Source organism: Triturus cristatus, chromosome 5_2, assembly GCF_964204655.1.
Source record: "Triturus cristatus chromosome 5_2, aTriCri1.1, whole genome shotgun sequence".
NCBI lineage: Eukaryota > Metazoa > Chordata > Amphibia > Caudata > Salamandridae > Triturus > Triturus cristatus.
Window position 1 is genome coordinate 806,217,843 of NC_140588.1, and position 14,628 is coordinate 806,232,470.

A 14,628-nucleotide genomic window follows, 5' to 3' on the forward strand; every position below is an offset into this window, starting at 1 on the left:
TCAAGCTATAGAAGATTGACTGGTTCACCGTCCTTGTGGTCTAATGGAGTGATTAAACAGTTTCTTAAAGGCCTTTTCAGAGTTTTTGCTCCAACCAGGAACCTCCTCCATCTAGGCAGCTCAACACAGTGCTTGTGCAACTGATGAAGCCTCTATTTGAGCCTATCTACAAAACAGATCTAAAGTTTTTAATTTGGAAAATTGTGTTGTTGTTGGCCCTTATATCAACGAGAGTTAGTGACATACAAGCCCTCACAATTAAAGAGCCTTTTCTGTATTTAAAGAACAATTGTGTGATTCTCACAACCAATCACAGATTAATTCCTAAAGTTTCTACGAATTTCCACCGAAATTAGCCTAATATCCTGAGGACAATCTTTCCAAATCACAAACAGCAGCTGAAAGATCATTACGTACTTTAGATACCTGAAATTCTATCTGCATCGGACAAAACACTTCGGGAAGACAGACCAACTGCTAGTAGCATATGGAAATCAATGTAAGGGTCTTCAAGTTTCCAAACTGAGCACAGCTCGATGGATTTCCGCGGCTATCCATCTTTGTCACTTCAAGGCTGGAAGACCTCTGACAGACAAAGTTAAAGTGAACTCTGCTAGAGAGGTTTCTACTATGACTGCTATATTTGCTGGTGTGCCTCATGAAGTAATATGTCGAGCAGCAACATGGAAGAACAGGCATACTTTCATGTAACATTGCTGTCTGTAATACTCAGTGCATCAGTGATGCGGCTGAGGGACAGCCTTTTTCGATTTTATTATCCCACCTTCTGCTATTGTGACATTGTAATGATGATTGTACAAATGTTCTAACTGCTAGCAATTCTGATTCAACCATGTGAATCTATGAAAGATCCAATACTGGAGAAGAAAATAAGTTACTGACCTGTAACTGTAGTTCTCCAGTATTAGCATCTTTCATATATTCACATGCGGCCCAACTCCATCCCCATAGAGGCTTCCCTTATTCTTATGGGACTGCCTTTCCCACTATTGTTCGAAAATCTGAGTGAATGAATCCTTTGTGGGGATTTTTCTAGAGGGTACTGTTGCCTGATTTGCTGAAGTTTGTTCCCTTTTAAATGATGTAGATAAGTTAACAAAGTGAATGTTTTCTAGCCATTATAGGCTATGTGTAGTATACTGTACTTCTTTACAATTATACCGTGGGCCACTTCGATGATGGGGAATGATTCAAGTATGTGAATCTATGAGAGATACAGTACTGGAGAACTACAGTTAGAGGTGAATTACTTATTTTTTCACAGTTGAAGCATAGAAAATTGAGATTAGAGACTTGCATTATTGACCCACACTATTTGGTAAGGCAGCACAACTGGGAAGATTAGAATATCACAGTGTACCTCGAGATATTCTTAGCCATGGAACCAGATGACCTACAATGGATGCTGCTCTTGGAACCTGACTCATTGATATTACAAAGGGATCAGCTTGGCAATGCCCAAAGATTAGAATTTATTAAAAGTGCAGATAATAACTATTCAGCACCCACGGTCACTAAGCCTAGTTTCTTTTTTTTTTTCAAGCACACAACAAAAAAACATTAGAATTGATGAATTTTCAAAGCCCAGACTTTTCTGACACTTACAGATAGGACTAAAGTGTTGGTACCCAAGAAATATGTTTTTTCCCCCACATTTTCAGTCTTGACTCACAGAAATGATTTGCGTCTTTGAAATTGATTAATATAATTGTATATGGGCTACACATCCCATGTAAAACGTTTTGATGAAATATACATTGTACATTAAAGAACTCTTACATAACATGTTCAGCAAAACAAAAGTGAAATTTTAGGTAGTAAAGTTAAAATGAATGTACAAAACGATGCCTAAAACGGGATGAGTAATAGTTGGATGACGCACATCACGGTACCCATAAGTGGGTACTGCATATGAATGTTTCCTGCTTTGTATAAAAATATGATACAGCAAAAACACCCCTTGATATTGGGTAGATTTGCATCTCATAACTAATAAGTGTGAGTCTGTAAATGCCTAGAATAACAATCTTGGAGTTTACATCCTCTGCTTGGGTTATTCCAGTAGGATGTGAGTGTCTCTTTTTGGCCGGTGTAGTGGCTATGTATACGTTTCTCTTATATGTAGCAACCCTCTAGCACACTTCTAGATATGCGTACTTATCCAGTTTGCGTTCTGATGTATTGGTTAGCCTTATTTTGTAACATAACAGCTATTTTGGCATTGGTAAATGAGAAGTATTTGCTAAATGACATGCGTTTTCGCTAGTTTTTCTACATATCTATGCAAATTCTCACTGGAATTCGAACACAACACAAGGTTCAATAGAACCTCGTAATCAGTGAGGCTTAAAGTTTTATAAAAATATTGGCAGTACTAAAACAAGGCCATTAATTTACCTGTTGAAACGTGACATTTTGGAGTAGTCTCTGTTTTTTGTCACTATGACTGTCTTGCTGCTTACACCCGGAAGTTAGTAACCCATAAAACGTCTTTGGGTTGGACTTGAGCTCCTGCAGGACTTCTGGGTTCTATGAGCTGTGTGATCCTTCGAGCATTCACTTACGCCTCTGGAAGTATCAGCTTTTGGAAGGTACTCGGTTAATTTTTTTATATGTGCATTCTGCCAAATCCCTGTTAACAGATTGGTCTTCCTGCGCTGTAACAAAGCTGTTTCTCCAAATTAGCAGGTACCTGTTTAAGTTTCAGCCTTAAAAAGCTCAATGTAATCTAAAATCTTGCGTATTCTGTGATGAAATACATAAAGTTTTAAATCTAGCCATTCTGTATGGAAAACTGAATTTGTCACCGGTAAGAAACTTTGTACAGTGCTAAACAAGCTTTTCAAATTTACAATCCCCAATATTCGTTATCTGAGGAACACTCTCTGGCCAAAAGCTTAAAACTAAAATAACGTGCAAAGAGTGCCTTTCACTGATCTGCTTGACGAACTAGTCACAAACTAGTCATTTGCAGAATGCAGATGAAACACCATCTAGCAAGAAACCGGTTAAATCTGTATAGCCAATTCGAGTCTGAGCTTGTTTGCTGTGGGAATCAGTGAGATCCCTGCAAAAGTGTTTTTAAACACCGATTTAAGTTCCTCCGTTTTTCGTTTAATTCTTTATTTAGTTTCTGGCGATACACCCAATTTCTACACCCTCAAAACCAAGAGTTTTTTCCTTGTTCTTTAGTCCTTGCTAAAGTTGCTCGGTAAAGTCTGACATGGAGAGCAAAAGTATAGAAAATTACATGAAGCACTTCCTTGGCTTTGTTTTACTATTTTTCTTCACTGGTAGCAAAAAACCTACGGTGAAGAAATGTAGACTCCAAGTTTGTCTTGAGGTAAGTCATTAGTGCCCAGTGCTGACTAGCATCCCATTTAATCTGCTTCAGTTTACCAAAGTTCTTTAACTGCTCAAAATTATCTATTTCCTGGATGCATAGGTGAATACAGAGCAAGAAACAAGCATAGGAGGCACAAACAGGGAAGCAGGTAGACAGGCAGCAGAGGTAGCGGAGTGTGGGCAAGCTGGAAAGGAGAACTGTCTCAGGTCCTCGTGCCAACTCCATCACAGCCCTTAATGCCTACTTTGGTGCTCAAACAAACCTAGACTTTGAATGCTTTAAGCTGCATCAAGCCCGTCAACGGGATGGGGAGCACATTGAGGTCTTGTATTTCAGGCTTCAGGAACGTGCGAGCACCAGCACCGATGACAATGCCCAAAAGGAGGTTCAAACCCAACTCATTTATCCATCCTGCGGTTCCAGATCCTCCAGCGGGCTGGCATGCCTCTCGATGAAATACTCACCGTCATCTGCTCTCAAGAATTCTCAAACGAACGAGCTGAGCAAATGGAGATTATTACAAAAAACAGTGGACCCTAGTAGTTGGGGGATTAAGATAAGGATAGACACAAACTAAATAGTATTTATGTCCTTTGTCCAGCCGGACAAGAATTTATTTGGCGATGCACAAAATCAGAAAGTAATGTCAAGGGGGCACAGCCTGTGACCTACAGTGGACAAGACAAAACAACAAATATAGGCAACAGCGAGCAAATCGGTCTGTATATTTATAATCAGTGAACAGACTTGATTATAATTTGAGTGACCATTGTACATAGCATTCACAAGCATATTCAGTACATATGATTCTGTTGTGTCGACGTTTCGATGCCGAAAAACAAAATAAATGGCATCATCTGCCCCCTTCTCTTAGGCCCAATTTGCCCAGAATACACTATACTTATGATTGCTTAACTTCCCCATAGGTCTTAATCTTTCTCTACCTGAACTACCTTCCCCGCTTTATGGACCAGCCTTGGTAATACCTTTTTCCTCTAATGCAAATGCGCCGTTTACACCAGATTAATCACTATATACACAACTGTGTACCCAGCACCGTTAAGTCTTCACTAATGCACTGGTCAACTTTGACCCTTTCACCTCTATTCTAAATATTGTCTCGCACTGCGCCATATGTAACGATCTGGTTTTTAATTCACCTGGTTCCCCTATTGTTCCCAAATGGAACTATGGTTTTTAATATCTTGCCGCACTGCGCCGTCTTTTTTTAAACATGGTGATAGCTCCTATTCTATTTTTCGCCGCCTACGCCGAGCACCGATCACAGTTCCTAAACACACTTCACTATCCAAACATAGTGACTGCACCATTGTTTAGTGCACAGTATGACATCGTTGTTCTAGCACTAAGCATGCCTGAAAAGAACGGTCCGTTTGGTGCAAACCGTATCACTAATTTTATCCATGTCACTTCTGTTCTAAATTTACATGCCTGGCCTCGTATTTACAGTGTTTTTCCCTTCTCTCCCTTATTTTTTTCCCAACAAATGTCGTTTGTATGTAGCATGAAAGGCAAATTGTTTATAATTCCAAGACAAACCTGATTTATATATTTGTCCTGAAGATGATTTTATTTATTCTGTTTTTCGGCATCGAAACGTCGACACAATAGGATCATATGTACTGAATATGCTTGTGAATGCTATGTACAATGGTCACTCAAATTATAATCCAGTCTGTTCACTGATTATAAGTATATAGACCGATTTGCTCGCTGTTGCCTATATTTGTTGTTTTGTCTTGTTCACTGTAGGTCACAGGCTGTGCCCCCTTGACATTACTTTCTGATTTTGTGCATCGCCAAATAAATTCTTAACCGGCTGGACAAAGGACATAAATACTGTTTAGTTTGTGTCTATCCTTATCTTAATCCCCCAACTACTAGGGTCCACTGTTTTTTGTAATAAGTTAACGCCCAAGGTCCCTAGTGTATTACCTTCGGGTTCCCTTGTCTCTCATAACTGAGCAAATGGAGATGGCATTTCACCAACTGTCAGTGAAGCAAGAAGCCGATTATAAGTCGATTAAAATGGAAGCAGCCTTCTTAGCTCCGTCTCTACGATGCCAGGCCTTAAAACAAGCTCATTGGTCTCCCAAAATAGGTATCTGTGTAGGTACTGTGGATTCTTCATTCACTCCCTGTCAGAATGCCCAGCTAGGGTCAAAACCTGCTCTGCCTTTCAACGGCTCAACTACTTTGCCAAAGTCTGCAGCAGTGGATGCAGGGTGCCAGGACTGCGAGAGCATGGTGTCCCACACAATGACAAGTTCTGTACGTCATCACACACAACAACCACCACCGAGGACCCAGATAGGACACCACCGAACCCACACAATAGCGCGTTTGGTGAAGTCGACAGACCTATTCCTCTTATCGTATGTCCTGGGCTACAATGACAACTGCCAATGAGCTCGACCAGTGTGCCGGGTTACAGTCTGTGACACACAAGTAACTGCCCTCATTGACTCTGGCATGTCAGTGAATGTCACAAGCAGGGCGCAATACCTAGCATTGCCCCCACGACACACTATACTACACCAACTGTGAAAATCTTTTCGTACGGGGTGTACTTTCCCTCTCCAGATCGATAGGGTGTTCCACAGTGCTGTTTCAGATAACGGAAGACCCACGACACAAAGTTCTTTGTCGCCTCAGACAGTTAAGAGATACTAATCAGCTGTGGTATGGCTGAGAACTCCAGCTTATCACCTTTGCCTCTGTTTTAGATGATGGGGGTCTTGGGAAGATCCTGCCTGATTTCTCTAACCTTTTCAAAGGCCGTCTAAACAGGCTCCTAGTGTCACTCTGCATCGATATGTAAGTGAAACCCATAGCCCTGCACCACAGGGTTGGCGCCAGGGCGACTGACTCTGGAATCTGGGGATCACGGTTCTATCCCTGGCGCCGGCGGCAGATTAGCTCAGCACCATGTGACTCTGGGCATAGGTTGCTTAATCTTCCCGACGGCCACCAGCGCCTAGAGACCCTTACGGGTGATTGTTCGCGCTTTACAAATGTGGATTATTATTATTATATATCGCATTCCACCTGCACCCCTAAGTTGAGCGTGAGCTGCTAGAGTAGGCTGAAGTGATTGAGAAGGTTGCTAGTTCAGCCCTGTGCGTCTCACCCAAGGTAGAAGCAAGCCAAAGCAGCCTTCGGGATCTGCATCTGTGCAGACATGAAGCTACCCAACAGGGCTGTCAAGAGAGAGCGGCACATTATGCCGTCCATTGACGACCTGATTGCGTATTTCAACAGATCCATATGGTTCTCTGAGTTGGACCTCAATGCATGCTATCGCCAGCTTGAGCTCCAGGAAGACTGCTGCTACATAACCACCTTCTCGACCCATGTGGAACTCCGCCTTCACCGCAGGCTTAATTTTGGCATTCTTCAGCGACTGAGGTATACCAAAACACCAACAGGAGGCCTTATCTGGCCTGGAAGGTAGTCCTCAACGTCAGCGTTTACCTCCTTATACACACCCCACCATCGAGGACCACTGGCTTCGACTCTCCACTGCTCTCCAGATCAGCAACACTGGCCTGACAACCTACAGAAGTGCTGATTCTTAAGGCAAGAAATTGACTTTTATGGCTGCATGTTCTCTGGAACGGGGATTCATGTTGACCCAGAGAAGGGAGCTGACATCAAAGATGTCCAAACCTCCGTCTCCCTGGCAGAGGTTTGCAGTTTTCTAGGTCTCACCACATACTGAGAGAGATTCACCCTTAACCTAGCAACCCTAGCAGGTACCCCGAGATGCCTCACGAGGGCCACCGTCCCGAGGACGTGGGGACATGAGGAACATTAACCTTTCCAAGCCATCATGGAAGCCCTGCTGCAAAACACTGTCATGGCATACTTCAACCCCACCAAATATTGGGAACTAGTGGGGAATACCAGCCCAGGCTAGGTGCGTGTTGGAGAATGTCCCTTTCTGAAGAGTCACCACAAACTTTTTGCCTTCCTCCTTCTCTTTTTGCTGAACTCTTTCTGTTAGCCTTAGGACTCTGAACAGTTTACCACTGCTAATCTGTGCTAAAGTGCATGTGCTTCTTCCCTAAACATGTGTGTAATTGGTGTATACCTGATTGACCTATTTAATTTACATGCAAATCCCTTGAAAATTAGTATAGTATATACCCAAGTTAAATGCTACTAGTGGGCTGTAGCACTGATTGTGCCACCCACAGAAGTAGCCTTCCAATCCTGCCGCAGGCCTGCAGGGCCGGCAAATAACTTGTAAAATAAACCGAAAGAAAGGCCTTCCATGTTTTTGCGGTAGGCGAAGTAGTGCTGTCACGAGGCATGACTGGCCGAAGCTCAGAATTGTGTGTTCGATCCGCACCGTTCGGCACAGCAGCCTTCCTATTAAAGGCCAGCTATGCGGTTGTCCTAATGCTGACAGTGTGCCGCAAACTTTATTTATAAGCTCACGATGACGAAACCAGTGGTAGCTCGTAATACTGAATCCAAAGCATTGCAGTCGAGTGTCCCTCTCATTTTACCAGAGTGCCTTACAGCGTAACCACGTTCTTGGTGTAACATCCCAGCGCCGACATTTCCTGTCACTCCGTGCATTGCTGAAAATTCACCATCACTGCACCGCCTCATTTGGAGCTCAGAGTGCGCTCGACGGTCTCGGTGAAGGTGCTCTCAGCGTGTGGCTGAGCGCCATTTATTTGAGCTTGCATTTCTGTAATTAGCTTGGGACACCGACTGTGCCAGTGTTTTACCCGGGGTGCACGCTAACCAAGGTACATGGCATAGCGCCTTGTTTAATTAAAAAAACCTCACCTACCACTTAATGTACCTTGCTTGTCCTGTAATGTATTAGAACATTATATGCCAGCGTGATCGGTGGGAAAATCTGAAGCTCACACCCCTTCAGTCTTGCTGACCAAGGAAGGTACGCCCCTGGCCACATTATTTGGATACATCCGTTAACGAGAAGGACGGGAATCTAGGGGCCCGCAGATCTCTCCGATGTGGCCTCAGCCAGATCTCCACTGCTCGGCCTCTTAAAAGATGCTTGAAAGTCACAGACTCTAGGCCTGGAATCATGCCCATATCTGAATGCTAGGCTTACGCGGTCAGGCAAAAACCATTAGAAAATATCTCAAGAGCAATGAGCTATCCATAGCGGAGAATGAGGACCCTCATTGACAAGCCTAGGTCAACGTGCCGGCCAAAAATTCCTGGTTTTAGTCTTTCTTTATTTCAGAGTTCACAGTTATATTGAGGCTTTGCTGGCAGTGCTATTTCTATACTATGGTGGTGTTCCTGTTCTGCTTTTGCACTTCCTGGAGACAGCACAGGAACTCGCTGGCTTAGGCACCGTGACACTGTCTGGGGTGCAAGCTGGGGGCTAGGATATTGCAAAAGAAACAATATGTAGAGGAAATTGAGCGCTAATCGGATCTAATATTACCAAAATAAATAAAAAAAGTTCTCCAGTTTCATTGACTTATCTTGGGCATTTTATTCACTGAGAGTCTGTCTTCGGTCCTCATTTTATCCATTTGCTTCAGTCAATGCAACGCTGCACCCTTCTATTTTTCTATATATTTTCTATCTGTAGGGAAGCTGGTTTGCACTCTAACTGTATTTTATAGCCTGTACACTGGGCTGATTTTCTGGTCTGTGAGTCACGTTTTAATGTGCTTCTTCACAAGATAAGCAGCTTTCATGCGCCTCGTGGTGTTGATGGAGTGGACCATCTGGTAATAGGACTTTTTTTCTAAATATTTATTATTTTTTGGCATATAGTAAGAGTACAGTGTCCACATTACTCGCACAGTGAGACAGAATATCTGAGCGTTATTCAGTCTCGGTGCAGTTATTCAGCAGCAACCTATTGATAATGTAGATTTTAATAGACAGCATAACAATAATAGAAACATGAAGAACAAACAATGAACCATTGCACACCTTAAACCTTCGCCCTCATCTGTCTGTAGGACGTGACGTCTTTTACCAGTGACCCATCTGGACTGCCTCGTAGATAGACAACCAGATGTATTTTGGTGGATGCCAGCTGTCCTACAGATCCAAGTCGCTCCCTCCTCCAAGGCCATTTGCTTTCTTATGATCTTCTAATCTTTCATCAGTGGTGCTCCATAATGTTTCTCTAGATTCTGTAGATTCACTAACCTCGTGTTTTAGATTTATGGAGCAAAATTAAACTTGTTCTGTTCCACTTAGCCACAGGCAAACGCTCTCCATTCATGTAAAATCTGAAAGCTTGGGCCTTTGCTTTTAATTAGAACTCAATCTTTAGTAATTGCACTCTCTGCTCTCTCCTATCTTTCTATTCCATTTTCTAAATTCCTTCCTATGAGTTTGCTGTTTTAGGTATCAGCGCCTAGAAGCTCTTTGTGAGCATTAGCAGCATTCTACAAATCATACTACATAAATACAGTTGTGTCTGTGACATCTGGTTACAGTTTTGGGATTGAAACAGCTTTGATTCTGTTCTTCCCTTTGCAGGAGCCTTTCGCTTAATATAGTTCTTACCAGATGATGCGTCTGTAGACGATGATGGCACATAAAGCTACAACTGCTGCATTTATAGCCCGCCCCAGTGTCAGGGTTACAGAGTTATTTTAAGTTATAAGGACTGTAAACTTGCATGGTTTTCGGAGGCGGATGTACACCCTCTAAAGTAAGAATGGTGGCTGGGAAGAGTAGGGCTCGATGTAAAGATTACTCGTAGGAAATCTACGAACTGGCAAATATCCAGCTGCACAGAAACCTTTCAGAGACGTTTTAGGAAGATGATGTTCCCAAAGTTGCTCTGGGTCACTTGCATGTTTGATGAAAGCAGTTTTTAATATTTTTTAAAGAGACAGTAGTTTTGGGAGAGTATTTGTATAGATTGTTGCAATAAAAACTGATTTTAAAATGCATCTTTCTTTTTCCATAGCATTTGGAGGTGAAAAATGGAAGACAAATGTATTGCTTACGGCATTATTATGTCCTGGGTTAGTATTTCTCCTTATCTTCATTTAGATATTATACTGTTTAAATGTTGCCATTGCAGACATAAAGTATCTTTTGACTTTATTTATTTATTTTTAATGTTTTTATTTATATTTTGCCAAACAAAAGAAAAAAAAGAAACCACAACAAAATCGGTTACAGTCCTGCAGTGATATGCATTTGTAGGCCATACATCATACAATACCGCCTCACAGCCACCTTGGGCTTGTTGAGCAATCAATTTCAGTCTGTTCACACATCCCCATTATGGTATCTCAGGGTTCCTCCTCTTGAATGCTAGGGAAACAATACTTATCTTTAAGGTTAAGGGAAGGATCGCTCCAGGGTCATCTAGACATTTCCCATCCCATCCTCTAGGCCATAATAGGCCCTCCATTTGCCCCACACCTTGTGGAATTTCTTCGGGCACCCCCCTCTCCTTATAGTTAACCCTTTCTGCTGCCATGTACATATCCATCCCTGCCTTCCATTCTCGAAGTAGGGGAGCAGTTGCAGCCCCCCAAGTTCTCGCTACGTCCCTTTTCACCACTACCAGGGCTAACATAGTAAAAATTAGCTGTGGTCGACCCAGATCTACATCTCCTGGTATGCCCAGCAATATAAATTAGGGTCCAAGGGTATAGTCATCTCTAAAACCTTGCTCAATTCCCACAATACCTTCTCCCAGTAGGCCTGTATTTTAGTGCAGTTCCAGATGGTATGATAAGTCTCTCTTCTCATAGCCACATCTCTGACAACTAGGGTCACTGGCTCAGACCATTTGGTGAAGTCTGGCTCTGTGAAATATTTTATATTGGCTGAGGCGAAGGTGGGATTTAATTCCCATCTCCCTATGGTGCATCAGGGCTGCTTCCCAATCTATGTTTTCGAGTATGCCTAAATTTCCTTCCCAGGTCTCCCTCAACTTGCCCAACCTGTCTGGTGCATTGTTATTCAAGGTCCGGTAAGTGAGCGATACCGCCTTGGTAAGCATGTGCTCTTGTAACAGGCGCCCCTCCAACGGTGCATAGTCTGGCCGTGAGGAGGAGGTTAAGGTCTCTGCCTGCCAGGCACGTCTATGTTGAGCGTGCTTGAAGAACTGAGAGGTATGCAATGCAAAGTCTGTCCGTAGTGAATGGAAGCTTTGGAGTTTACCCTTGGCAATGTTGTCACCTATGGTAGAGATACCTATGGCGTCCCAGCCCTTGAAGCCCCTCAATTTTTGGATTTCTTTTAGCCAAGTACAGTGCCAAAGGGGCGTCTGCTTAGTAAGTTTATGATCCCACCCCATTGCCTTCATTGCTCTTTCCCACGCCTCTATCGTGGCTTGGGTAGCCGGGAGAAGTCGCCCCTTATCCCGTCCCCCTTAGAGATCATGCATGCAGGTACATCCCGCCATGGTTTCCCTCCCTAGTCTGTAGGTGGGGTGGTCCCCAGGGGCATGTATCCAATCAGTCACTGGTGTTAGCTGTTCCGCCCAGTAGTAGGCCTCGATGTCCGTCATCGAGATCCCCCCCCCCCCCCCCCATTATACTGATTGTGTTTTAACGTACCCAATGCAATCCTCGGCTGTTTCCCAAGCCGTAGGAGGGAGCGTAATTCTGCCTCAATAGCTCGGAAGGTTAGTCGCGAAAGGGGGTAATATGTGTTCTGTAGCGCATACAGGAAGCGGGGCAAGGTAATCATTTTTAAACATGGCGGCCCGGCCTAGGATAGTGAGACGAAGGGATTTCCATCGCTGCGCATCTTCTGCAAAATTTGTAGGTACACGTTTAATGTTTCTCTGATAACAAAGGTTCTTATCGGTAGTGAGGTAAATTCCCAAGTATGTGAACCCACTATGGGCTATCTTAAGGGCCCCAGGGAGGGTAGGCCATGAGGACAGGGCACCCGGCCTATATATTACTGACTTGTGCCAGTTAATAGTGTACCACGAGTTAATCCCATAGGCGTCCATGGTAGAAAACAAGGTGGGAATCGTGATTTCCGGATGCGTAATATAGAGCAGGATATCGTCCGCATATAGAGAGATCTTTTCTTCCCAGGTGTCTGCTGGTTTAATACGGAACCCCCGGATCTCAGGGCACTTTCTAATCGCACAAGCCAGTGTCTTGATCGTGAGAGCAAAGAGCAACGGGGAGAGAGGGCAGCCCTGACGGGTGCCTCTTCTGATAGGTAAGTTTCCGGAGGTCTGACCATTGACCCTAAGACTCGCCCGGGGATCTTTATGCAAGAGTCCCACCCAGTTCTGGAAATTGGGACCTATACCAAATTTAATCAAGGTTGCCGCGTCCAATGACAGGATCAGATGTGGGGTGTCGTGGTCGTTAACCTCCATTAACCAGTTATGGGTCCTGCGTAAATTCAGTCTAGTCGCCCAGCCGGGCAAAAAACCCAACTGATCCTGATGTACTAAAGTAGTGATTACTTGGCAAGTCTCGTGGCAAAGATAGTAGTCAATATTTTCACCTTGATATTGAGAAGGGATATTGGGCGATGTGATGCACATTAATTAGGGGGCTTCCCCTGTTTTTAATGATGGGGATGATCGTGGCTATGCGTAGGTCCAGGGGCAGGATTCTCTCCTGAGACGCATCCTGAAAGAGATTCAGAAGGTGGGGACTAAAGAGATCCGTGCACCTCTTATAGAGTTCTGCAGGTAGGCTGTTGGGACCTGGGGTCTTCCTGGGACGTAATTGGGTTATGACCAGTTTAATTTCGTCCACAGTGATATCTTAGTCTAGCCTCTCCCTATCAGCCTCCTCTAGTAGTGGGCTATGAATCTCCACCAAATATTCTGTAATGGCCGAGCCCTTACTCAGGATCCGGGCATCATAGAAGTTTTGATAATAGGACGCGAAAGTCTGTACTATCTGCTTATCTTGTGTATGTGTTATCCTTGGTGATCTATAATACTTGTCACCCATCGGGTCTCTACTTCTCTACGGCTAAGCCATGCCAGGAGCTTACCCGACTTGTCCCCCACATCATACAGCCTATGCAAGGTCGCCTGGGCCTGCGCCTTAGTGGCTAGAGCCCTATAGTGATGTACGTCTGTTAGCTGTTGCACGACCTGGGGTTCTCTTTGCCTGATGTTCCATCTTTCTAGGGTAAGAATCTGGGCCTCAAGTGTAGTTGGTTCTTCCTGGTCCATCCTCCTTTCCCATGCTACCCGATTTTGAGCCCTATCTCTTAGGACCGTTTTATACGTTTCCCAGATCACTACTCCGGACTGCACCGAACCCAACTTTTCAGCAAAGAAGGCTTTTGTATCAGCTCGGATGCCATTGAGCACCTCATCATTCTGTAGGTCCCATGCAGACAATCTCCAGCCCCATGCCCCGTCCGGGCCCTCTCTCCCACTCGTACTCCCACTCGTACATACAGTGGTAAATGGTCGGACAAGCCCCTGGCCATGTATTCTGCTTCGTGTATGTCTTGTATTGCACCACTCGGGAGGAACACATAGTCCAATCTCGAGTAGACCCTATGGGCACCAGAATAGTATGAGTATTGTCGTTCCCCCGGATACAGGTGTCACCATACATCCACCAGACCCAGTGGATCAGCAAGACGTGCCAGTTGTGTAACAGGGGACGATAGGACATGTTCTCCCGAGCGGTCTATGGGGATATGCATCACGTCGTTCAAGTCACCCCCGATAATGTGTGTCGAGCCCAGTGTCTCCAATAATATGTCTGTCACTTTGTTTAGCGTCCTGATTTGCAGTTTCAGCGGGGCATAAACCGAGAGAATGGGTAACATTCCTCCTGCCCCATGACCCTGTCACTCCCACAAAGGTGCCTTGGGGATCTATCCACGTATGCTTCACACTGAAGGGAGGTGACTTCTTAATCAGAATGGCGACTCCTCTAGAGCCAGAGGTGTACCCCGCATGCGCCAAGACGGTGTATGCCCCTTGTGCTATGGACCCACATTTAGTGCCTTTGAGATGTGTTTCCTGCGACAGTACCACATCCGGTTGAGTGCGTTTTATGAAAGACATCATCAACCTTCTTTTTATTTTGTTTTCAAGGCCATTAACATTCCAGGTTAGGGCCGTGAAGGACTAATCCCCGAACTCGTCATGGAAGGCTATAGTGCAGTGGTGGTGGCGTATGTATGTATGCGTATGCAGTAATATAACACCCTGAAATAGGGGTGTGATTGGTTGTGTATGCTCTGCGGACTCTGTGACTGAACCTCAACAAAAACATAAATAACAATAACAAAAACTCAAATGATTGAAACCC

At 44.2% G+C, this 14,628-nt stretch overlaps 1 protein-coding gene across 1 annotated transcript in view; it reads left to right on the forward strand.

Annotated features, from left to right (window-relative positions):
• Nucleotides 1-14,628, forward strand: part of LOC146829304 (transmembrane 9 superfamily member 2-like) — a 669,393-nt gene that overhangs the window by 447,612 nt on the left and 207,153 nt on the right. The window contains exon 12 of the mRNA XM_085607971.1: nt 10,320-10,377. Coding sequence (XP_085464097.1) covers nt 10,320-10,377 — 58 coding nt within the window. The remainder of the gene's footprint in view (nt 1-10,319; nt 10,378-14,628) is intronic.